The sequence below is a fragment of the Oryctolagus cuniculus genome, chromosome 11 (genome assembly GCF_051225735.1).
Source record: "Oryctolagus cuniculus isolate XC-2025 breed Fujian yellow rabbit chromosome 11, ASM5122573v1, whole genome shotgun sequence".
NCBI classification, from domain to species: domain Eukaryota; kingdom Metazoa; phylum Chordata; class Mammalia; order Lagomorpha; family Leporidae; genus Oryctolagus; species Oryctolagus cuniculus.
This window is the reverse complement of record NC_142877.1, coordinates 28,330,751-28,349,372: the sequence shown is the minus strand read 5'-3', so window position 1 is coordinate 28,349,372 and position 18,622 is coordinate 28,330,751. Positions and strand designations below refer to the sequence as shown.

The 18,622-nt window shown below is 43.5% G+C and overlaps 1 protein-coding gene across 12 annotated transcripts in view; it reads right to left on the bottom strand.

The window, feature by feature from the left end:
* The window catches only part of PTPRA (protein tyrosine phosphatase receptor type A), a 154,509-nt gene that overhangs the window by 98,045 nt on the left and 37,842 nt on the right, over nt 1-18,622 (bottom strand). For 8 of the 12 annotated variants that reach the window (XM_089308164.1, XM_008256241.5, XM_089308168.1 and 5 more), the window contains one exon: nt 7,116-7,188. The exons of the other annotated variants lie outside the window; for them this stretch is intronic. In XM_089308164.1, the coding sequence (XP_089164290.1) occupies nt 7,116-7,151 (36 nt within the window). In that variant the 5' untranslated portion in view covers nt 7,152-7,188. Of the gene's footprint in view, nt 1-7,115; nt 7,189-18,622 lie in introns of those variants that run through there. 12 annotated transcript variants of the gene reach the window in all.

The following is an 18,622-nucleotide window of genomic DNA, read 5'->3' as shown; positions in this document are numbered from 1 at the left end:
CTGAAAAATAAATCATCAGGCCCAGACTGCCTCACTAGCAAATTCTATCAAACATCCTAAGAAAAAATAATGCCAGTTCTACACAGTCTCTTCCAAAAAACACAATACTTCCTAACTTGGCTTTTAAAGCCAGCAATATCCTGATAATAAAACCAGAAAGTGAACAAAGAGAAAACAGAAAGACCAATTTCCCTCATAATCACAGACACAAAAATCCTCAGCAGATTACCAAACTGTAGGAATATGTAAAAAGAATAATATGCTGTGACCAAGTGGGCTTTATCCCAAGAAATTAAAAAAAAAAATCAGTATGAGGGGCCAGTGCTGTGGCGTAATGGGTAAAGCTGCCGCCTGCAGTCCCAGCAGCCCACATGGGCGCTAGTTCAGGTCCCAGCTGCTCCACTTCCCATCCAGCTCTCTGCTGTGGCCTGGGAAAGCAGTAGAAGATGGCCCAAGTCCTTGGGACCCTGAACCCACGTGGGAAGACCTGGAGGAAGCTCCTGGCTCCTGGCTTCAGATCGGTGCAGCTCCAGCTGTTGCAGCCATCTGGGGAGTGAACCCGCAGATGAAGACCTCTCTCTCTGCCTCCCCTTTCTTTGTGTAACTCTGACTTCCAGATTGATTGATTGATTGATTGATTGATTTATCTGAGAGGTAGAATTATAGACAGTGAGAGGGAGAGACAGAGAGAAAGGTCTTCCATCCATTGGTTCACTCCCCAGATGGCTGCAACGGCCGGAGCTGCAGCAATCTGAAGCCAGGAGCCAGGAGTTTCTTCCCAGTCTCCCACACGGGTACAGGGACCCAAGGACTTGGGCCATCTTCTATTGCTTTCCCAGGCCATAGCAGAGAGCTGGATTGGAAGAGGAGCAGCTGGGACTCGAATTGGCACCCATATGGGATGCCAGTGCTGCAGGTGGAGGATTAACCTACTGCGCCATGGCGCCAGCCCCAATAAATAAATCTGAAAAATCAGTGTGAGCCAAAAGTTCAAAGAAAAAACTTGGGATGGTTTTTGGTGCCATGGTTAAAATACTGCTTAGATGACCTGCAGCCCATATTTGAGTGCCTGGGTTCAAGTCCTGGTTCCAGTTCCAATTTCAGCTTCCTACTAATGGATACCCCGCGAGGCAGCATGTGATAGCCCAAGTACTTGGTTCCCTGTCACCCATGTGAGAAACCTGGATTGAGTTCCAAGCTCCTGGTTTCAGCCTGATTCAACCCTGGCTGTTGTGCACATTTGAAGAGTAAATTAGCAGATGGAAGATCTTTATCTGTCTCTCTGAGCCCTCAAATAAAATGGAAATAAATAATAAATTAAAAGAAAATTTAAAAAAGAAGAAAAGTCTAGATTCTATGTGACCTTATCAACTGAGGCAGAAAAAGCTTCTCACACAATCTAAGTCTATCATAGAAGAAATTCTTAACAAAGGTGGAATAGTTGAAATCTACACAATAAAAGGCATCTCAAAAAATCTAAAGTCTGAATACTTTACACACAAGTCGTGGACATGGCCAGGATGTCTGTGTTCATCAATCCTGTTCAATATATAAAGGGTCTTTAAAATGTTCATGGAAAATGTGTATTATGAGAAAACTACATATGGCTTTGAAAATTATTTTGTACCAAAATAAACTTATCTTTTAATCCCATTTTTCCACGACCTTTTTTAAATACTCTCAAATATATGTAATGTACATGTGTCAATCATCTCTTTTACATGTATTTTGCTGAGCTCGTCATGGTCCACATAGGAGTACTGGTTCAAGTCCTGGCTACTCTGCTTCTGATCCAGCTCCCTGCTAATGTGTCTGGGAAGCAACAGATGATGACTCAAGTACTGGAGCTCCTGTCACCCACAGAGAGATCTGGGAGGAGTTCCTGACTCTTGGCTTGGCCTAGCCCAGCCAGTGGATAGAAGATCTATTTGCTTTTAAAATAAATAAATAAGTAAATATTTTATTTATATATTTGACAGGTAGAGTTACAAACAGAGAGAGAGACAGAGAGAAAGGTGTTCCTTCCGTTGGTTCACTCCCCAAATGGCTGCTGCAGCTGGCGCTGTGCCGATTCGAAGTCAGGAGCCAGGTGCTTCTTCCTGGTCTCCCATGAGGGTACAGGACCAAGCACTTGGGCCATCCTCCACTGCCCTCCTGGGCCACGGCAGAGAGCTGGACTGGAAGAGGAACAACCAGGACTAGAACCCGGTGCCCATATGGGATGCCGGCACCGCAGGCAGAGGACTAGCCAGGTGAGTCATGGTGCCGGGTCCAATAAGTAAATATTTAGTAAGAATAAAAGTAACTGCAAAAAACTCAATGGAAAATTAAGAGATAAGGTCATGACAATCTTACAGAAAACAGGCAAAGTGTGTAACAGGCTCAACATTAGAGTTTCTAATAGAAACAAGCAAAAAATGGAGGGGAAGTCACTGTTTTACAAAAAATAGCATCAACTAATTCACTAAATATGAAAATTATGAGTCTCCGGATTAAGGTGCTAGTCTATTATAGCACTACGGAATTCCAGAATACAAAAGAGAAGTGTAAGGGTGGGGCGGTGGCTGGGAGAGGAGACACACGAATTTCCTATAGGAAACAAAATGAACCTTTCTATTTCTTGTAAGCAACAATGGATGCCAGAAGAAATGGAGCACAGGCTTCAAAATTCTGAGGAAAAATAATCTACAACCTAGGATTCTTTACCCAACCAAACCATCACTCCAACAACAGGAAAGAAGAGACACCAGAAACAGTCACAGTTATCTGACATGTACCTTTTCTTTCAGGAAGTTATAAACTTCAGCTCAAACAGAAAGAAAATTCCAAGAATACAATTGTGTAGACAACCTGAAAACACTTAGTCCAAACTGGTCCTAGACTAGAGTATATAAACAGATTACACTTGGGATCCAAGTATAGCTTGGACTGGATTTGATTCAAGAGAGCACAGGGAGGCCGGCGCCGCGGCTCACTAGGCTAATCCTCCGCCTAGCGGCGCCGGCACACCGGGTTCTAGTCCCGGTCGGGGCGCCGGATTCTGTCCCGGTTGCCCCTCTTCCAGGCCAGCCCTCTGCTGTGGCCAGGGAGTGCAGTGGAGGATGGCCCAGGTGCTTGGGCCCTGCACCCCATGGGAGACCAGGAAAAGCACCTGGCTCCTGGCTCCTGGCTCCTGCCATCGGATCGGTGCGGTGCGCCGGCCGCAGCGCGCCGGCCGCGGCGGCCATTGGAGGGTGAACCAACGGCAAAAGGAAGACCTTTCTCTCTGTCTCTCTCTCTCACTGTCCACTCTGCCTGTCAAAAAAAAAAAAAAAAAAAAAAAGAGAGCATAGGGAGAAGTGAGATTATGGACAAATAGACAAGAAAAAAAGATAATCAGAAACTTGGAGGGGGGGAGGGCGGAATTATACAACATAAAATATACAATCAGAAGCAATTTATATTTTAAAAAAGAAAATTAATTTTTTTCTTTTCTTCTTCTTTTTTTTTTTTTTTTGACAGGCAGAGTTAGAGAGAGAGAGAGAGAAAGAGAAAGGTCTTCCTTCTCCATTGCTTCACCCCCCAAGTAGCCACTATGGCTGGCGCGTTGCGGCCAGCGTGCTGCACTGATCCGAAGCCAGAAGCCAGGTGCTTCCTTCTGGTCTCCCATGAGGGTGCAGGGCCCAAGGACCTGGGCCATCCTCCACTGCACTCCCAGGCCACAGCAGAGAGCTGGACTGGAAGAGGAGCAACTGGGACAGAATCCGGAGCCCCAACCGGGTGGGACTAGAACCCGGGGTGCCGGTGCTGCTGGCGTAGGATTAGCCAAGAGAGCTACAGCGCCGGCCAGCATTTTCTTCTTTAGATAGCCCACAATCCAACACTGAACCCATAAAACATGAAATATAAACCCAGAAAACACCACTTGGCCTGATAATGAACAAGATGTACTCAGCTAAAATCATGTAAACATGTACTATTTGCTAAATCATGAAAGTTGCTAACACTATGAAAGGCTTGGCTGTGTTCAGGACAGAGTGCAGAGCTCAACAATTTTAACAGGTTCAACGGAAAAGTGGGGCAGGCACATGGCATAGCCATTAAGACACCATTTATCAGATTGCCTGGGTTTCAACCCCACTCACTCCTGTTTCCAGTTTCTTGTTAATGCACATTTAGGAAGCAGCAAGTGATAGCTCAAGTACGTTCCCTGCTGCCCACACAGTAGACCCGCATAAAGTTCATTTTCTGGCCTGGCCCAACCCAAGCCATTACAGGCATTTAGGGAGTGAAACCAGAGCATGCGAGATCCCTCTGTATCCATCTCTGCCTCTCTATCTTCCAAGTAAATAAAAGATTGAATCAATTAGTTTAATTTTAAAAAAGAAAAATATTAAAAAGAGGAAATAAAGCCTCCCCCTCCCACACACACACAGTGGGGAAATGTCAGAAGCCTGACAGAAGGTTAGGGTATTAACATTCCTCATCTGACAAAATGGGACAGTCACAAAACCCTGCTGAAGTGAGGCCTTCAGCCTGCTGGTTAAGATGCCAGCTTTGTAGTACCCAGGCTCCTGATTCCAGCTTCTCACCAATGCAGTCCCTGGGAGGCAGCAGTGATGGCTCAAGCAACGGGGTTCCTGTCACCCACGTGGGAGACCTGGATTATTTTCCCAGTTCCTGACTCCTGTCCCAGCAATCACAGGCATTTGGAGAACAAACCAACGGATGGGAGTTCTCTCTCAAATAAAACAAAAATAGCTGAAAATTAAAAGGTGACCAACATGTTACTGGGTTGAATCAACAATGATGTTACGGTCTTAACCCCCCTCAGTACCTGTGAATGTCACCTTATGTAGAAAAAGGGTCTCTGCAGGTGATCAAAACGAGCCCATTAAGGTGGGCCCTAATCCAATCAACTGCTATACTTATAAATCAGGGAAATTCAGACACGAAAGACAGATATGAAAGAAGATGATGTTAAGATACAGAGGGAATGCCATCTAGCACAAACTAAGGAATGCCGGAGGCTACCAGAGCTAGGACAGTGGTACAGAAGAGATTTCCCCTCACCACCCGCAGAAGGACGAAATCAACTTCATTTAAAATACAAACAAAAAAAGAAACCAGTAATATAGGCATATAACCTATAATTATGAAGGCTATCAAAAAGTAGGATGTGGAGAAACTGGAGGCCTTGTCCACTGTTTGTGGAAACATAAAATGGTATGCCCACAATGGCAAACAATACATATGGTGGTTCTTCAAAAATTAAACATAAAATTACCACATATTCCAGCAATTTAATTTTTCAGTATATACCCAAAAGTTTAAAAGTAGGGACTTGAAGAGATGTTTGTAAATCCATGGTCAGGGCTGCACTAGTCACAACAGTCAAAAAATGTAATCAACAAACAATGTCATATACATTTACAATGCACTATCACTCAACCTTAAAAAGAAATTTTGACACATGCTACAACATGGATGACTATGGAGAACACTATGTTAAGTGAAATAATTCAGACACAAAGAAGAGTTGTCAAATTCCCAGACATGGAAAATCAAAGAGAGATTCCCAGGGGCTGGCAGAGGGAGAAAAGGGGCGTGACTGTTAACTGGGCAGAGCTGCAGCTGCAGAGGTGGTTCTGGGATGGATGGTGGGGATGGCTGCCCAATAGCATGAATGTAGCTAATGCCACTGAATTAATACACTGAAAATGGTTGAGATGATAAATTGAAAATTTTTTACATTTATTTGGAAGTCAGAATTACAGAGAGACGGAAAGACATAGAGAGATCTTCCATCTGCTGGTTCATTCCTCAGATGGCTGCAACAGCTAGGGCTGAGTCAGGCTGAAGCCAGGAACTTCAACTGGGTTTCCCATATGTGTGGCAAGGGGGACCTAACACTTAGGCCATCTTCCACTGCTTTTTCAAGGCCATTAGCATGGAGCTGGATTGGAAGTAGACCAGCTAGGACACGAACTGGTGCCCATATGGGATACTGGCATCACACGTGGCAGCTTTATCTGCTATGTCACAATGCTGGCTCCTAGATGATAAATTTTATGTTAAGTGTATGTTACCACAAGAAAAGAGAGAGAGAGAAAGAAAAGAAATACGTGTATGTCCACATGCAAAGATAAAACCTTTTCAGTGCTGTAGAGGTTCTCTTACATCTCCCTCCAGTGACAAACTCCCATCTCTTGCCAGAACAACTGACAGCCTGATTTCTATCATCATGGTTTAGTTTGATTGAACCACAGCTGACTTTTCTGATTCATTCAGGTGTGAGAATTGGTTTTGCCTTTTTCCTGCTGAATAGAATTCCATTCTATGAATATATTACAGTTTATTTATTATTTAACTATGCACCTGTTTAAGGATATTTGATTATTCTATTTTTTTCTTGGTTGTCATAAAGCCACACAGTTTACATGTGTCTTTGTGTAGATTGTTTTCATTTTTCACTAATAAATACTAGGAATAAATAGAATTCCTGGGTTACAGGATCCACTCATATGTTTAATTTTAGTAGATATTGCCAAATAATTTTCCTAGGCTGTAGTCTAGGTTTACATTTCCTCTCAGAAGTTGGAGATAATCTGTGCCACATCACAGAAGCTTTAGTTTAACAATGCCAGTATGGCAGTGCATTGACTTTGGTCTTTTAAAAGTTTTAATTAATCTTTCATTTATTTGAAAGAGAGAGAGAGAGAGAGAGAGAGAGAATATCCTATATCTGCTGGTTCATTCCCCAAATGCCCACAACACCCAGGGCTGGGCCAGGCTGAAGCAACACCATTCAGATGGCAGGGATCCATGTACTAGAGGCATCATCTGCTGCCTCCCAGGGTGCACATCAGCAGGAAGCTGGATTGGAAGTGTAAGCGAGACTCAAACTCAGACACTCTGACATAGGATGCGGGCATTCCAATTGGCACCTTAACCACTGTTCCAAATGCCATGACCATCATCCTAAAGGATTATAATTATGTTTTTAATAAAAATAAGCTAATTTTATAACTTGGGAATAAAACGGAGTGGGAAAGAACTCAATTTTAGTTTTATTTTGTGAGGACGCCAACTTGGCTGACAGAGCCTCTTCACAGCTCTGGTTTTACTTCTCTTACCTTAGTTATTTGAACTGCATATCCATCACCACTCATTGGAATTCCATAAATAATTTTATTTTAGTTGTGTCACCTGAAACCAAAGGGGGAAAGGCTTTTAGAAATATAAAACAGCCCTATTTAAACACTATTGTTCTGAGGAGAGAAGTGTACTCTAACAAGATGTTTCATAGAAGTGTGCTTAGAATTCCAGGAGCCCCAAAAATGCTCCATCTTAAATAATTCAGATCACTGAAAAGCTCATGATGAATGAATTCAGTGAGAGATGAGGCCTTCCTTGTCCCCAAACTTTAGACTATGCCACTGCAGCATCATTTATGTGCCATTAGCTACTGCACACTCCAGGAGGCATTTGGTAATGTTTGAAGATAGTTTTACTTGTTATAACTGAGGGCAAGGGAACTGTGTACTACTGGCATCTAATGGGTAGAGGCCTGGGATGCTGTGAAGCATCTTACAGAGACAGTCCCCCATAACAAAGAATTACCTGATCCCAAGTGTTAGTAGTGCCAAGGCTAAAAAACCTTGCATTTGGTCAGAGATCTACCTTCAAGGGTCAGCTAAGCCTCTACCTGCAATGCTGGCAGCCCATATAGGTGCTGGTTTGAGTATCAACTGCTACCTTTCCCATCTAGCTACCTGCTAATGGGCCTGGGAAAGCAGCAGCAGATGACCCAAGTGCTTGGGCCCCTGCACCCATATGGGAGACCTGGAAGAAGCTCCTGGCTCCTGGCTTCAGACCAGCCCAGCTCAAGTCATTGCAGCCATTTTGGGAGTGAACCAGTGAATGGTTATTTGAAAGGCAGAGTTACAGAGAGAGAAGGAGAGAAGGAGTGAGGGAGAGAGAGAGAGAGGGAGAGAGGAGAGAGAGGAGAGAGAGAGGGAGAGAGAGAGAGATATCTTCCCTCCTCTGGTTCACTCCCCAAATGGTCTCTGCCACCCATGTGGGAGACTTCGATTGCGTTTCTGGCTCCCAGCCCTCCCAGGAATGAACCAGCAGATGAAGATATCTCTCTCCTCTCTTTCTATAACTCTGCCTTTCAAATAAATAATAAAAATTAAATCTCAAAGACCTACCTTCATGTGTGATCTCTGCAATTCCTGAGAGCTAAGAGATCCAGGTCAAATCTATTAACTGTTTTAAGCCTTGTTTTTCTCTCAGAAAAGAGTTTGAGTTAAAATGAGTTATCACCCATTCTAATTCCTGAAACACTAAAATAAACAAATATCTAATAATACCTGAAATTTAAGCATATGCAGTGGGCCAGATTCCAAAGTGTTTTTATGTGCTCCAGCTCACATAACTCTCAAAAACAGCTGTACAAGAGATTTTATGAGGGGATTTCAAGAAAGTCATGGAAAATGGAATTAAAAGGTAAGTTTGGGTGCAAAAAAATTTTAAATCTATGCAACAGCTTTCTATATATGCATTTTCCAGAAACTTTTAGAAGACCCCTCATGTTATTGCCCCTGAAAAAGCCAAAGCAGAGAATTGCCCCAAGTCACAAAGCATTAAGGTAAACAGCAGAGCCCAAATCTGAACCTGGTCAACCTGGTTCTGGAGCCCTCATTCTCACCATTATCTTCCCCAATTCCTTTCTTAATTCAATCCACAGCCCACCAAACACTAGATGGCAGGTCGGAAACAGACAAGACATGGTCTTCAGCTAATTAGTTAGCATTAAGAAAACAAGATCAGGGCTAGCATTGTGGTATAACAGGTTAGGCTACTGCTACAATGCTGGCATCCCATATAGGAGCTGGTTCCAGTCCCAGCTGCTCCATTTCTGTTCCAGCTCACTGCTAATGAGCCTGGGAAAGCAGCGGAGGATGGTCCTGGCTTTGGCCCGGCCTTGCTCAGGCCACTGTGGCTATTTGGGGAGTGAACCAGTGGATGGAAGACCTCTCTCTCTATGTAACTCTGCCTTTAAAATAAATAAACCTTAAAAAACAACAACAACAACAACAACAACAACAACGAAAACAAGATGCAATATTATTGAGGACCTGATGCCACTGGTTGTGGACACACCTTGCATTGATACTCTAAAAGACAACCTTACATGCTTACATGCTTCAACCTATTTAATCCTAAACAGCTTTGTAAAAAAAACCTTATACAGGATGGGTTCTGTGGGTTAAGCTGCCATACTGGAGAGCCTGGTTTGAGTCTGGGCTACTCTGCTTCTGATCCAGCTTCAAGTGCTTGATCTCTGCTACTCACATGGCAGACCTGGACAGAGTTCTTGGCTCTTCACTTCAGTCTGACCCAACCCTGGCTGTTGTGAACCAGTGGATAGAAGATAGCTCTATGTCACTCTGCCTTTCAAATAAAAAGTAAATCTAAAAGAAAAATAAAAGATGCTCATTGCTGAATTTTTATTAATATATGACATTTAGATACCTAGGGAATGGATATGTAAAGTAAGAATAAGCACTTGTTTTAACACTATATAGCCACTTAAAAAGATTTTTTTAAAAGAATTATTTATTTATTTGAGAGGCAGAGTTACAGAGAGAGGCAGACACAGAGAGAGAGAGAGCAAGTGAGCTTCCATCCACTGGTTCACTTTCCAAATGGCCGCAAACATACACAAACAACTGCTGAAATTTCCCTTCAAGAAAGGACTACAGTTCAGCTGCAAGGAGTGCTGTCAGCTGACGGCTTCCTGTCATTAGTTTCTACAGAATCCAATCTTCCTCAGGACTGCTCCCAGCCAATGACTGGTCAATATGGTGGTCCAAGGGCCTAGCCATTTCTGTCCAATACTGCTCTACTGGGCAACCTGGGCAGGCACTGCAGTTTAGTGGTTCACATACCTTACCCTGCTGCCTTCCCTTTTTCTTCACAGGCATTACTCCTCAACAAGTCTTATGCCCTCCAATTAATTAATTAATTAATTAATTTTTTTTCTCTCTCTCTTTCAAGATTTATTTATTTGAAAGGCAGAGTTAGAGAGAGGCAGAGAGAGAGAAAGAGATTGAGGGGTCTTCTATCTGTTGGTTCACTCCCCAAATGGCCAAAATGGCTGGAGCTGGGCTGATTTGAAGCCAGGGGCCACAAGCTTCTTTCGAAAGTCCCAGGTAGGTGCAGGGGCCCAAGGATGTGGACTGCTCTCCACTGCTTTCCCAGGCGCATTAGCAGGGAGCTGATTCAGAAGTGTAGCAGCAGGGACACGAACTGGCGCCCACATAGGATGCCAGCACTGCAGGTGCCGGCCCCATGCCTTCCAATTTCATCTCAGTATCTGCTTCCTGGAGAACCCAACTGGCACATAAATTGAGTGTATTTACCTTGATAAAGAAATAATACAGGGGCAGGCACTGTGGCGCAGCGGGTCATAGTTTGCCAATCCTGGTCCACCTCCTTGCCCAAACCAGGAATTCCTGTGTATCAATTACTTCCCTTCCTTTAGCCACCAGATTAAATCATTACCTCTAGCAAAGTAGTTGACATCTACTTCTGTAACTGTATTATGGCCTATCATAACTGACAGTAAGATCCCTGAGGTTAAAAACTATCTTAATAATTCCCACAGAGCCTAGAACAATGCCTAGAACACTACAGGCAATTTATAAAAAGGTTTTCTTCATGTTGTTTCCCTACTTCAAAACAGAACATCTCGGCCGGTGCCGCGGCTCACTTGGCTAATCCTCCGCTTGCGGCGCCGGCACACCGGGTTCTAGTCCCGATTGGGGCGCCGGATTCTGTCCCGGTTGCCCCTCTTCCAGGCCAGCCCTCTGCTGTGGCCAGGGAGTGCAGTGGAGGATGGCCCAGGTGCTTGGGCCCTGCACCCCATGGGAGACCAGGAAAAGCACCTGGCTCCTGGCTCCTGCCATCGGATCGGTGCGGTGCGCCGGCCGCAGCGCGCCGGCCGCGGCGGCCATTGGAGGGTGAACCAACGGCAAAAGGAAGACCTTTCTCTCTGTCTCTCTCTCTCACTGTCCACTCTGCCTATCCAAAAAAAAAAAAAAAAAAAAAAAGAACATCTCACAGCCAGGAAAAGCCATTGTGTATCCTACTAATCTGAATCTTAAACTCTGGTTTCGGGGCAGGCTTTGTGGCACAGTGGATTAAGCTGCTGCTTGGGACACCTGTATCTGCTATCAGAGTGCTGGTTCAAGTCCTGGTTCCTCTGCTTCTGGCTAATGTATCTGGGAAGGCAGCGGATGATGACCCAATACTTGGGTCCCTCCACCGATGTGGGAAACCAGAAGGAGTTCCTGGCGCTTGGCTTTAGCTACTGGAGGCAACTGGGGAGTGAACCAGAGGTTGAAGATCTCTCTCTCTCTGTGCCTCTTCTCTGTCACTCTGCCTTTCAAATAAATATTTTAAAAAAAGGCTTCTGGGGCCAGTGTTTTGGTTCAGCAGGTTAAGCTAACACTTGCAATGCCAGCATCCCATATGAGCACCAGTTCAAGTCCTGGCTGTTCCACTTCCAATCCAGCTCCCTGCTAATGCTCCTGGGAAAGCAGCGGCAGATGGCCCATCCATCTGTGCCTGTGTATGAGACACACTCTTGTGGGAGACCCGGATGAGGTTCCAGGCTCCTGGCTTCAGTCTGGCCCATCCCTGGACGTTGTAGTCATCTGGGAAGTGAACCAGCAGATGGAAGCTATGTCTCCTTCTCCCCCACTCTCTCTCCGTCACTCTTTCAAATAAATAAACACATTTTTTTTTTAAGCTTCTCTTTGAACTTGACAGTGAAGTTTAAAGAGAAAAAAAAAAGTAGTAAGCACTACGGCATAGCAGTTAAAACTGCCACCTGCAGCGCCGGCATCCCATATGGGTGCCAATTCAAATCCCGGCTGCTCCACTTCCGATCCGACTCCTAAGAGCAGAAGAGGACGGCCCAAATCGTTGGGCCCCTGCAACCATGTGGGAGAATGGGATGAAGCTTCTGGCTTGGGTCTGGCCCAGGCCTAGCCATTGCAATCACTTAGGGAGTGAATCAGCAGATGGAAGATCTCTCATTCCCTTCTTCCCTCCCTCCCTCCCTCTCTCTCTTTTTCCTTCTATCTCTGTACCTCAGCATTTCAAATATATTTAAAAAAAAATTTTTTTTCCAAAGAACTTATCTACAAGCATCCTGTAGGTGGCAAGGGTTTCTGACTTTATAATTTACACCCTCACTCACTGGCTGAATAAGCCTATCAGCCTTATATGCCAACAGCTACACAAGGAAAGGGGAAACCAAATGGAAAGTTTTATTTATTTATTTATTTATTTATTGACAGGCAGAGTTAGACAGTGAGAGAGAGACAGAGAGAAAGGTCTTCCTTCCATTGGTTCACTCCCCAAATGGCCGCTACGGCCAATGCGTTGTGCCGATCCGAAGCCACGAGCCAGGTGCTTCCTCCTGGTCTCCCATGCTGGTGCAGGGCCCAAGCACTTAGGCCATCCTCCACTGCCCTCCCAGGCCACAGCAGAGAACTGGACTGGAAGAGGGGCAACCGGGACAGAATCCGGCGCCCCTACCGGGACTAGAACCTGGGGTGCCGGCGCCGCAAGCGGAGGATTAGCCAAGTGAGCCGCGGCAACGGCCGGAGTTTTAAAGCCTTGTTTTAAATGGATTATAACTGTCTCTTAATTACGAAACTCCTAAGAATGGTTCAAGATACACAGCCAGTGAGGCTTTCAGTCATTACCTAAGCAAATAAAACAAATAAGAAAACACAATTTGTACTATAGTAAAGGCCCCTATTCCAAAGATGGGGAACAAAATCTTGAGGCAAATTGGAGAGACACTGCTAGGGTTCCATTTCCCACTGTTACGAGCCACTGACCGGAAGTCCCGTGCTTACTATAGCAACTACTGGTCTTGCTATTCACCAAGTTTCTGACTTTTTGCTTCCTGAGGAAACAGACAGGAAAATCAGGCTCCTGACCTCTTTTTTTAAAGAGGAGCTGTCATTTAAAAATAGAATTTAAGGAGTGGGTATTTGGTCTTGAGATTACAATGCCGATGAGGATTCCTATATTTCTCATAGGGAGATCAAACTGGGTTTGATTCCCAGTTCCAGTTCCAGATTCCAGCTTCCTGCTAATGCAGACCCCAGGAAGCAGTGGTGACAGCTCAAGTAATTGGGTTCCTGCCACCAACATGAGAGTCCTGAATTAAATTCCCAGTTCCCAGCTTTGATCTGGCCCAGTCCTGGCTTTTATAAGCATTTGAGGAAGTGAACCAGCAAATAGAAGCGCTTTCTGTTTCTGTCTTTCTCTCTCAAAATATAAATCAATAAAAATTAATAAATGAATATGTAAAAAGTAATTTTAAAATTTAGCTGACACCCAATATTTCTCTATAGTATTAAACTCATTCTTTAAATGAGTTTATACACACTCTGAGGAGGGTGGTGGGCATTTGGTATAGTGGTTAAGAGGCCCACTATATATCATATCAGAGTGCCTGGGCCCAGGTCATGCTCTACTTTTATTTATTTATTTTTTTAAGATTTATTTTGTTTATTTGAAAGACAGAATTACAGACAGAGGTAGAGAAGAGAGACAGGTCTTCCATCTGCTGGTTCACTCCCCAAATGGCTGCAACTGCCAGAGCTGAGCCAATCTGAAGTCAGGTGCCAGGAGCTTCTTCCAGGTCTCCTACGTGGGTACAGGGGCCCAAGGACTTGGGTCACCTTCTGCTGCTTTCCCAGGTGCATTAGCAGGGAGCTAGATTGGAAACGGAGCAGCTGGTACTCAAACTGGTGCCCATATGGGATGCTGGCACTGCAAGCCAGGGCTTTAACCTGCTGTGCCACAGTGCCGGCCCCAGGCTGGGAGGCTGCAGGTGACAGTTCATGTTTGGGTCCCTGCCACACATGTGCAGTATGAGGATTAAGCTCTGGGTTCTGGCGATTTTGTCTCAGAGTGAACATTAGAGTACACTAAACAAACTAAGATGGCAACAATGCCATTATGCAATATAATCTTATGGGACTACTGTAGTATATGAGGATACTTCATGAAGTTCACAGAAAATGGAATTAGAAAATGAGTTAATTTTGATGCAAAAAACTTTTGAAATCTGGGCCTACAAAAGTCTTCAAAGTTCATAGAAAATAATATTAAAAAATATATATATATAAATTTCAAAATTGCTTTGTACCAAAAATAAACTTTTTAAATCTCATTTTTCAGGACTGGCACTGTGGTATAGCAGGTAAAGCTGACGCCTACAGTGCTGGCATCCCATATGGGTGCTGGTTTGGGTTCTGGCTGCCCCACTTCAGATCCACCTAACTGCCAATGTGCCTGGGAAAGCAGGGGAAGATGGTCCAAGTCCTTGGGTCCCTGCATCCACATAGGAGACCAGGATGAAGCTCCTAGCTCCTGGCTTTGGACAGGCCCAACCCCAGCCACTATGGCCATTTGGGGAGCGAAGCAGCAGACCTCTCTCTCTGCCTCTACCTCTCCTTGTCTGTAACTCTTTAAATAAATAAATAAATCTAAAAAAATTCATTTTTCATGAACTCTGAATTCAACTCTTAGGCAATCTGCTACTGACTGGAACATTATTATGTGTACATGGCTATACATTGAAAAAGCTTAGCTTAGTTCTCAAAAAGTCAGGAAAACCTCCAGTAGCATGAAACAAAATGTGAACCAAAAGTCGTAGCTGGAGGTATGAGCTAGCCTCTCTACTGTCCCCAGGAACTTTAATTTCTACCAAGACAGGTAGAGAAACATTAGTCTCTACCAAGAGAGGTAGAGAAAAGGAGATGAGAAGCAAGAGAAAAGAGGAAAAAGTTCTTGAGAAACGTGGACAGCTGGACTTAAGACCCCTCAGGAAGTTGTTGTCCTCAAAGGTCTGTGCTCTCAAAAACTACAGATCAGAAAACAAAACTCCACCTGCAAGAGCATGGGGACAAGAAAGCTTGTCTGATTCAGTCTGGACTCCCCTTGAGAATCTAAAGCCATAAACATGGTTCACTCGGTTTGAGGTCCAAGTTTCTTCCATCATTTCATGCAGGAATCTCCAGAAGGGAAACTAACAAAACTGGCCCAGCTGGTGAGTCCCCAGAACACCTGGTAAAAACAATACAACTGCCATGGAGAGAAACCCTCAGCACAAAACACACAGGATCAGAAAAGAAAACGGTCTGGTTCCTAAAGATGATAAAATAAGTGTTTAACAAGGATTACAGAGGTAAAAGGCATCAAAACCACAGGAAGGAACAAAACACTTAAAAAAAATAAATAAATAAAAGACAGCAGAACAATCTTCCAGGGAAAAAAAGCAGAACTTCCAGGGAAAAAAGTTGTTAAAACCTATAATGACATAGGTGGTTTACCCACTGAAGAAGAGACAGCTAAAGGAAAAATAAACTAGAAAATAGATTTGAAGAATTTGTCTAAAATGTTATCCAGGAAAAGAAAAATAAATAAAATTCCATAATCTAGAAAAATTATAGAGCTAAAACTGTAAATGGCTGAGTTCAAAAAGCGAGGCCAGGGGCCAGTGCTGTGGCATAGTGGGCTAAGCCTTTGACTGTGGTGCTGGCATCCCATATGGGCACTGGTTCATGTCCCGGTGACTCCACTTCCAATCTAACTCTCTGCTACGGCCTGGGAAAGCGATGGAAGATGGCCCAACTGCCTGGGGCCCTGCACTCACGTGGGAGACCTGGAACAAACGCCTGGCTCCTGGCTTCGGATCGGCTCAGCTCCAGCTGTTATGGCCATTTGGGGAGTAAACCAGCGAATGGAAGACCTCTCTCTCTGTCTTTACCCTCTCTCTGTGTGTAACTCTGCCTCTCAAATAAATAAATAAACCTTAAAAAAAAAAAAAAAAAAAAAGCAAGGCCACTTTATATTCTCTCACCCTATAATGCAAATAAGCTCCTTTCAGCAAAACAAGAATTACAAGACAGTCTGGTTGGCCTGAAAAGCCAGCTATGAACAATTTAAAGCTAATGTCATACTTAATGGTGAAATACTGAATTATTCTTTCTAAACTGTGTACAAAGCAAGGATATCCAATCTTGATACTTTTATTTAATATTGCATGGCCCTGGTCAGTACAACAAAGTAAAAAAAAAAATAAAGAAAGAAAGAGATATCCAGATTGGAAAAGAAATTAAAAGTATACTTAAATTTAAAACAAAATACATTTTTTTCCATTTTATTTGAAAGGTAGAAAGATACAGAGAAACAGAGTGAAGGATCTTCCCCCAAATGTCCTCAACAGCCAAGCTGGGCCAAGCCAAAGTCAGGAGTCAGGAATTCAATCTGGGTCTCCCATACCAGTGGCAATGATCCAAACATTTCAGCCATAGCCTGCTGCTTCCTGGGATACACATTAGCAGTAAGATAGATCAGAAACAAAGCCAGGATTCAAATCAGGCACTCTGGAAGACATGCACTGTAACTGCTGTGCCAAATGCCCATCCCTTAAACTGTATTTATAAGAAGTGTCACCTCATAGATAGAAACCCTTAAGAAATCTACAAAAAAAAAAAAAAAAAATCAGAACTAAAAAGCTTATAAAAAACTGTAGAATACAAGGTCAATATAACAAACACATAAATGTGAATTGTATCTCTACATATTAACAATGCATATTTTGAAGTTTAAGTTTTATAAATACCATTTATAATAAGATTTTAAAAATTTTAATTACTTATGGATAATCCTAACAACTGACACACAAATTTTTGCATGGAAAATTACAAAATACTGCAGAATGTAAGACTTAAATTTAAATAAATGGAGAGGCATAAACTGTTCATAGATCAAAGACACAGTACTGTTATGATGTCAATTTGTCCCAAACTGGTCTACCAATTCAGTGCAAGTCTATCCAAATTCTCAGCAGGTTCTGTTTTGTAGAAACTGACAAGCCATTTCCAAAATTTATATGAAATGAAAAGAACTTTAACAGCCAAAACAATTTTCATAAAGAAAACTAGAGGCTACTTGATAGTGAATAAGACAGTATTCTATGGGTTTAAGATATGACTCAGGGCTGGCACTGTGGCGCAGCAGGTTAAAGCTCTGGCCTGAAGCACTGGCATTCCATATGGGTGCCAATTCTAGTCCTGGCTGCTCCTCTTGTGATCCAGCTCTGTGCTATGGCCTGGGAAAGCAGCAGAAGATGGCCCAAGTCCTTGGGCCCCTGCACTTATGTGGGAGACTCAGAAGCACAGCTCCGGCCATTGCAGCCATCTGGGGAGTGAACCAGTGGATGGAAGACCTCTCTCTGTCTCTACCTCTCTCTGTAACTCTGTCTTTCAAATAAATAAAAATAAATCTTAAAAAAAAAAAAAAAGATATGACTCAAGAGAACAGACTAGAGTGTCCAGAGTCACACACATATTTCATCAACTAATTTTCTATTAATTCCATGGGGACAGAACAGTCTTTCCTACAAACAGTGCTGGACAACTAGACACCTAACATGGGAAAAAAAATAAACTTTGATCCTTAACCTCATGTAACACGCAAGAATTAACTTGAAAGGATATTAGACTCAATACAAATGCTGAAAGTATAAGAATGCATAAAGAATCTCCATGATCTTGAGTTAGTGTATTAATTCTATATTACTGCATAAAAATGATCACAAAGTTAGAAGTCAGGAATCTGGACACAGCAAAAGGGGATTCTCTGCTCAGGTTTCAACAAGGATGAATTCCAGATATCGGCCAGCCTACGTCCTCATCCCCTTCTAGAGATCTTACAAGTCCACACCGTTAAGGCAAAATTCAACTCTTTGTAGTTGTGGAACTTAGGTCCCTATTTCGTTGCTATTTCTCAGCCAGAGGCCATTCTCAGACCCTAGAGGATACCTGCAGTGCTTGACACAGGACCACCTCCATCTTCAAAGCCTGTATTCTGTCCAATGTTTTTCGTGTTTCAAATCCTTTGAGTCTCCTGACTCTGACTTGAGGGCTCACATTTAAAGGTTCATGTGATTGGGTCAGGCCTATCTGTAGAATCTTCCTTTTTTCCTAGTGCCAAAGATTAGTAATTTAAACACATCTATAAAATCTTCTTGCCAGACAATGTTACATAATAGTTGTAGTAAAATCCCATTGTATTAATAGGTCTGGCCAACACTTACGGAAAGGAAATTATACCAGAGGTCATCTTAGAATTCTTTTTACCACAGATAAAGGTTTCTAAGATTGGACACAAAAAGCATACACCGGAGCCAGTGTTGTGCCAGCGTCCCATATGGGGTATGGTTCATGTCCCAGATGCTCCACTTCCAATACAGCTTCCTGATGATGTGCCAGGGAAAGCAGTTGGGGATGGCCCAAGTGTTTGGGCCCTTGTACCTGATATAGGCAGGCAGATAGGATTAAACTGATTATATTTGTGAGCTGGGAGATCATGACCTCCACCATGCCCCCTGTGTGGTCTCACGCCCCTACCTGAACTCACCTGGAAGCCCACCTGCCAATTAGACCACGTAACCACTCCCCTTTGGGAGTGAATAAAAGGCCTGGAGCATGGTGGGCCCCACCTTGTTGCCCTGCACCTTTGGGCGTCCATCTTTTGG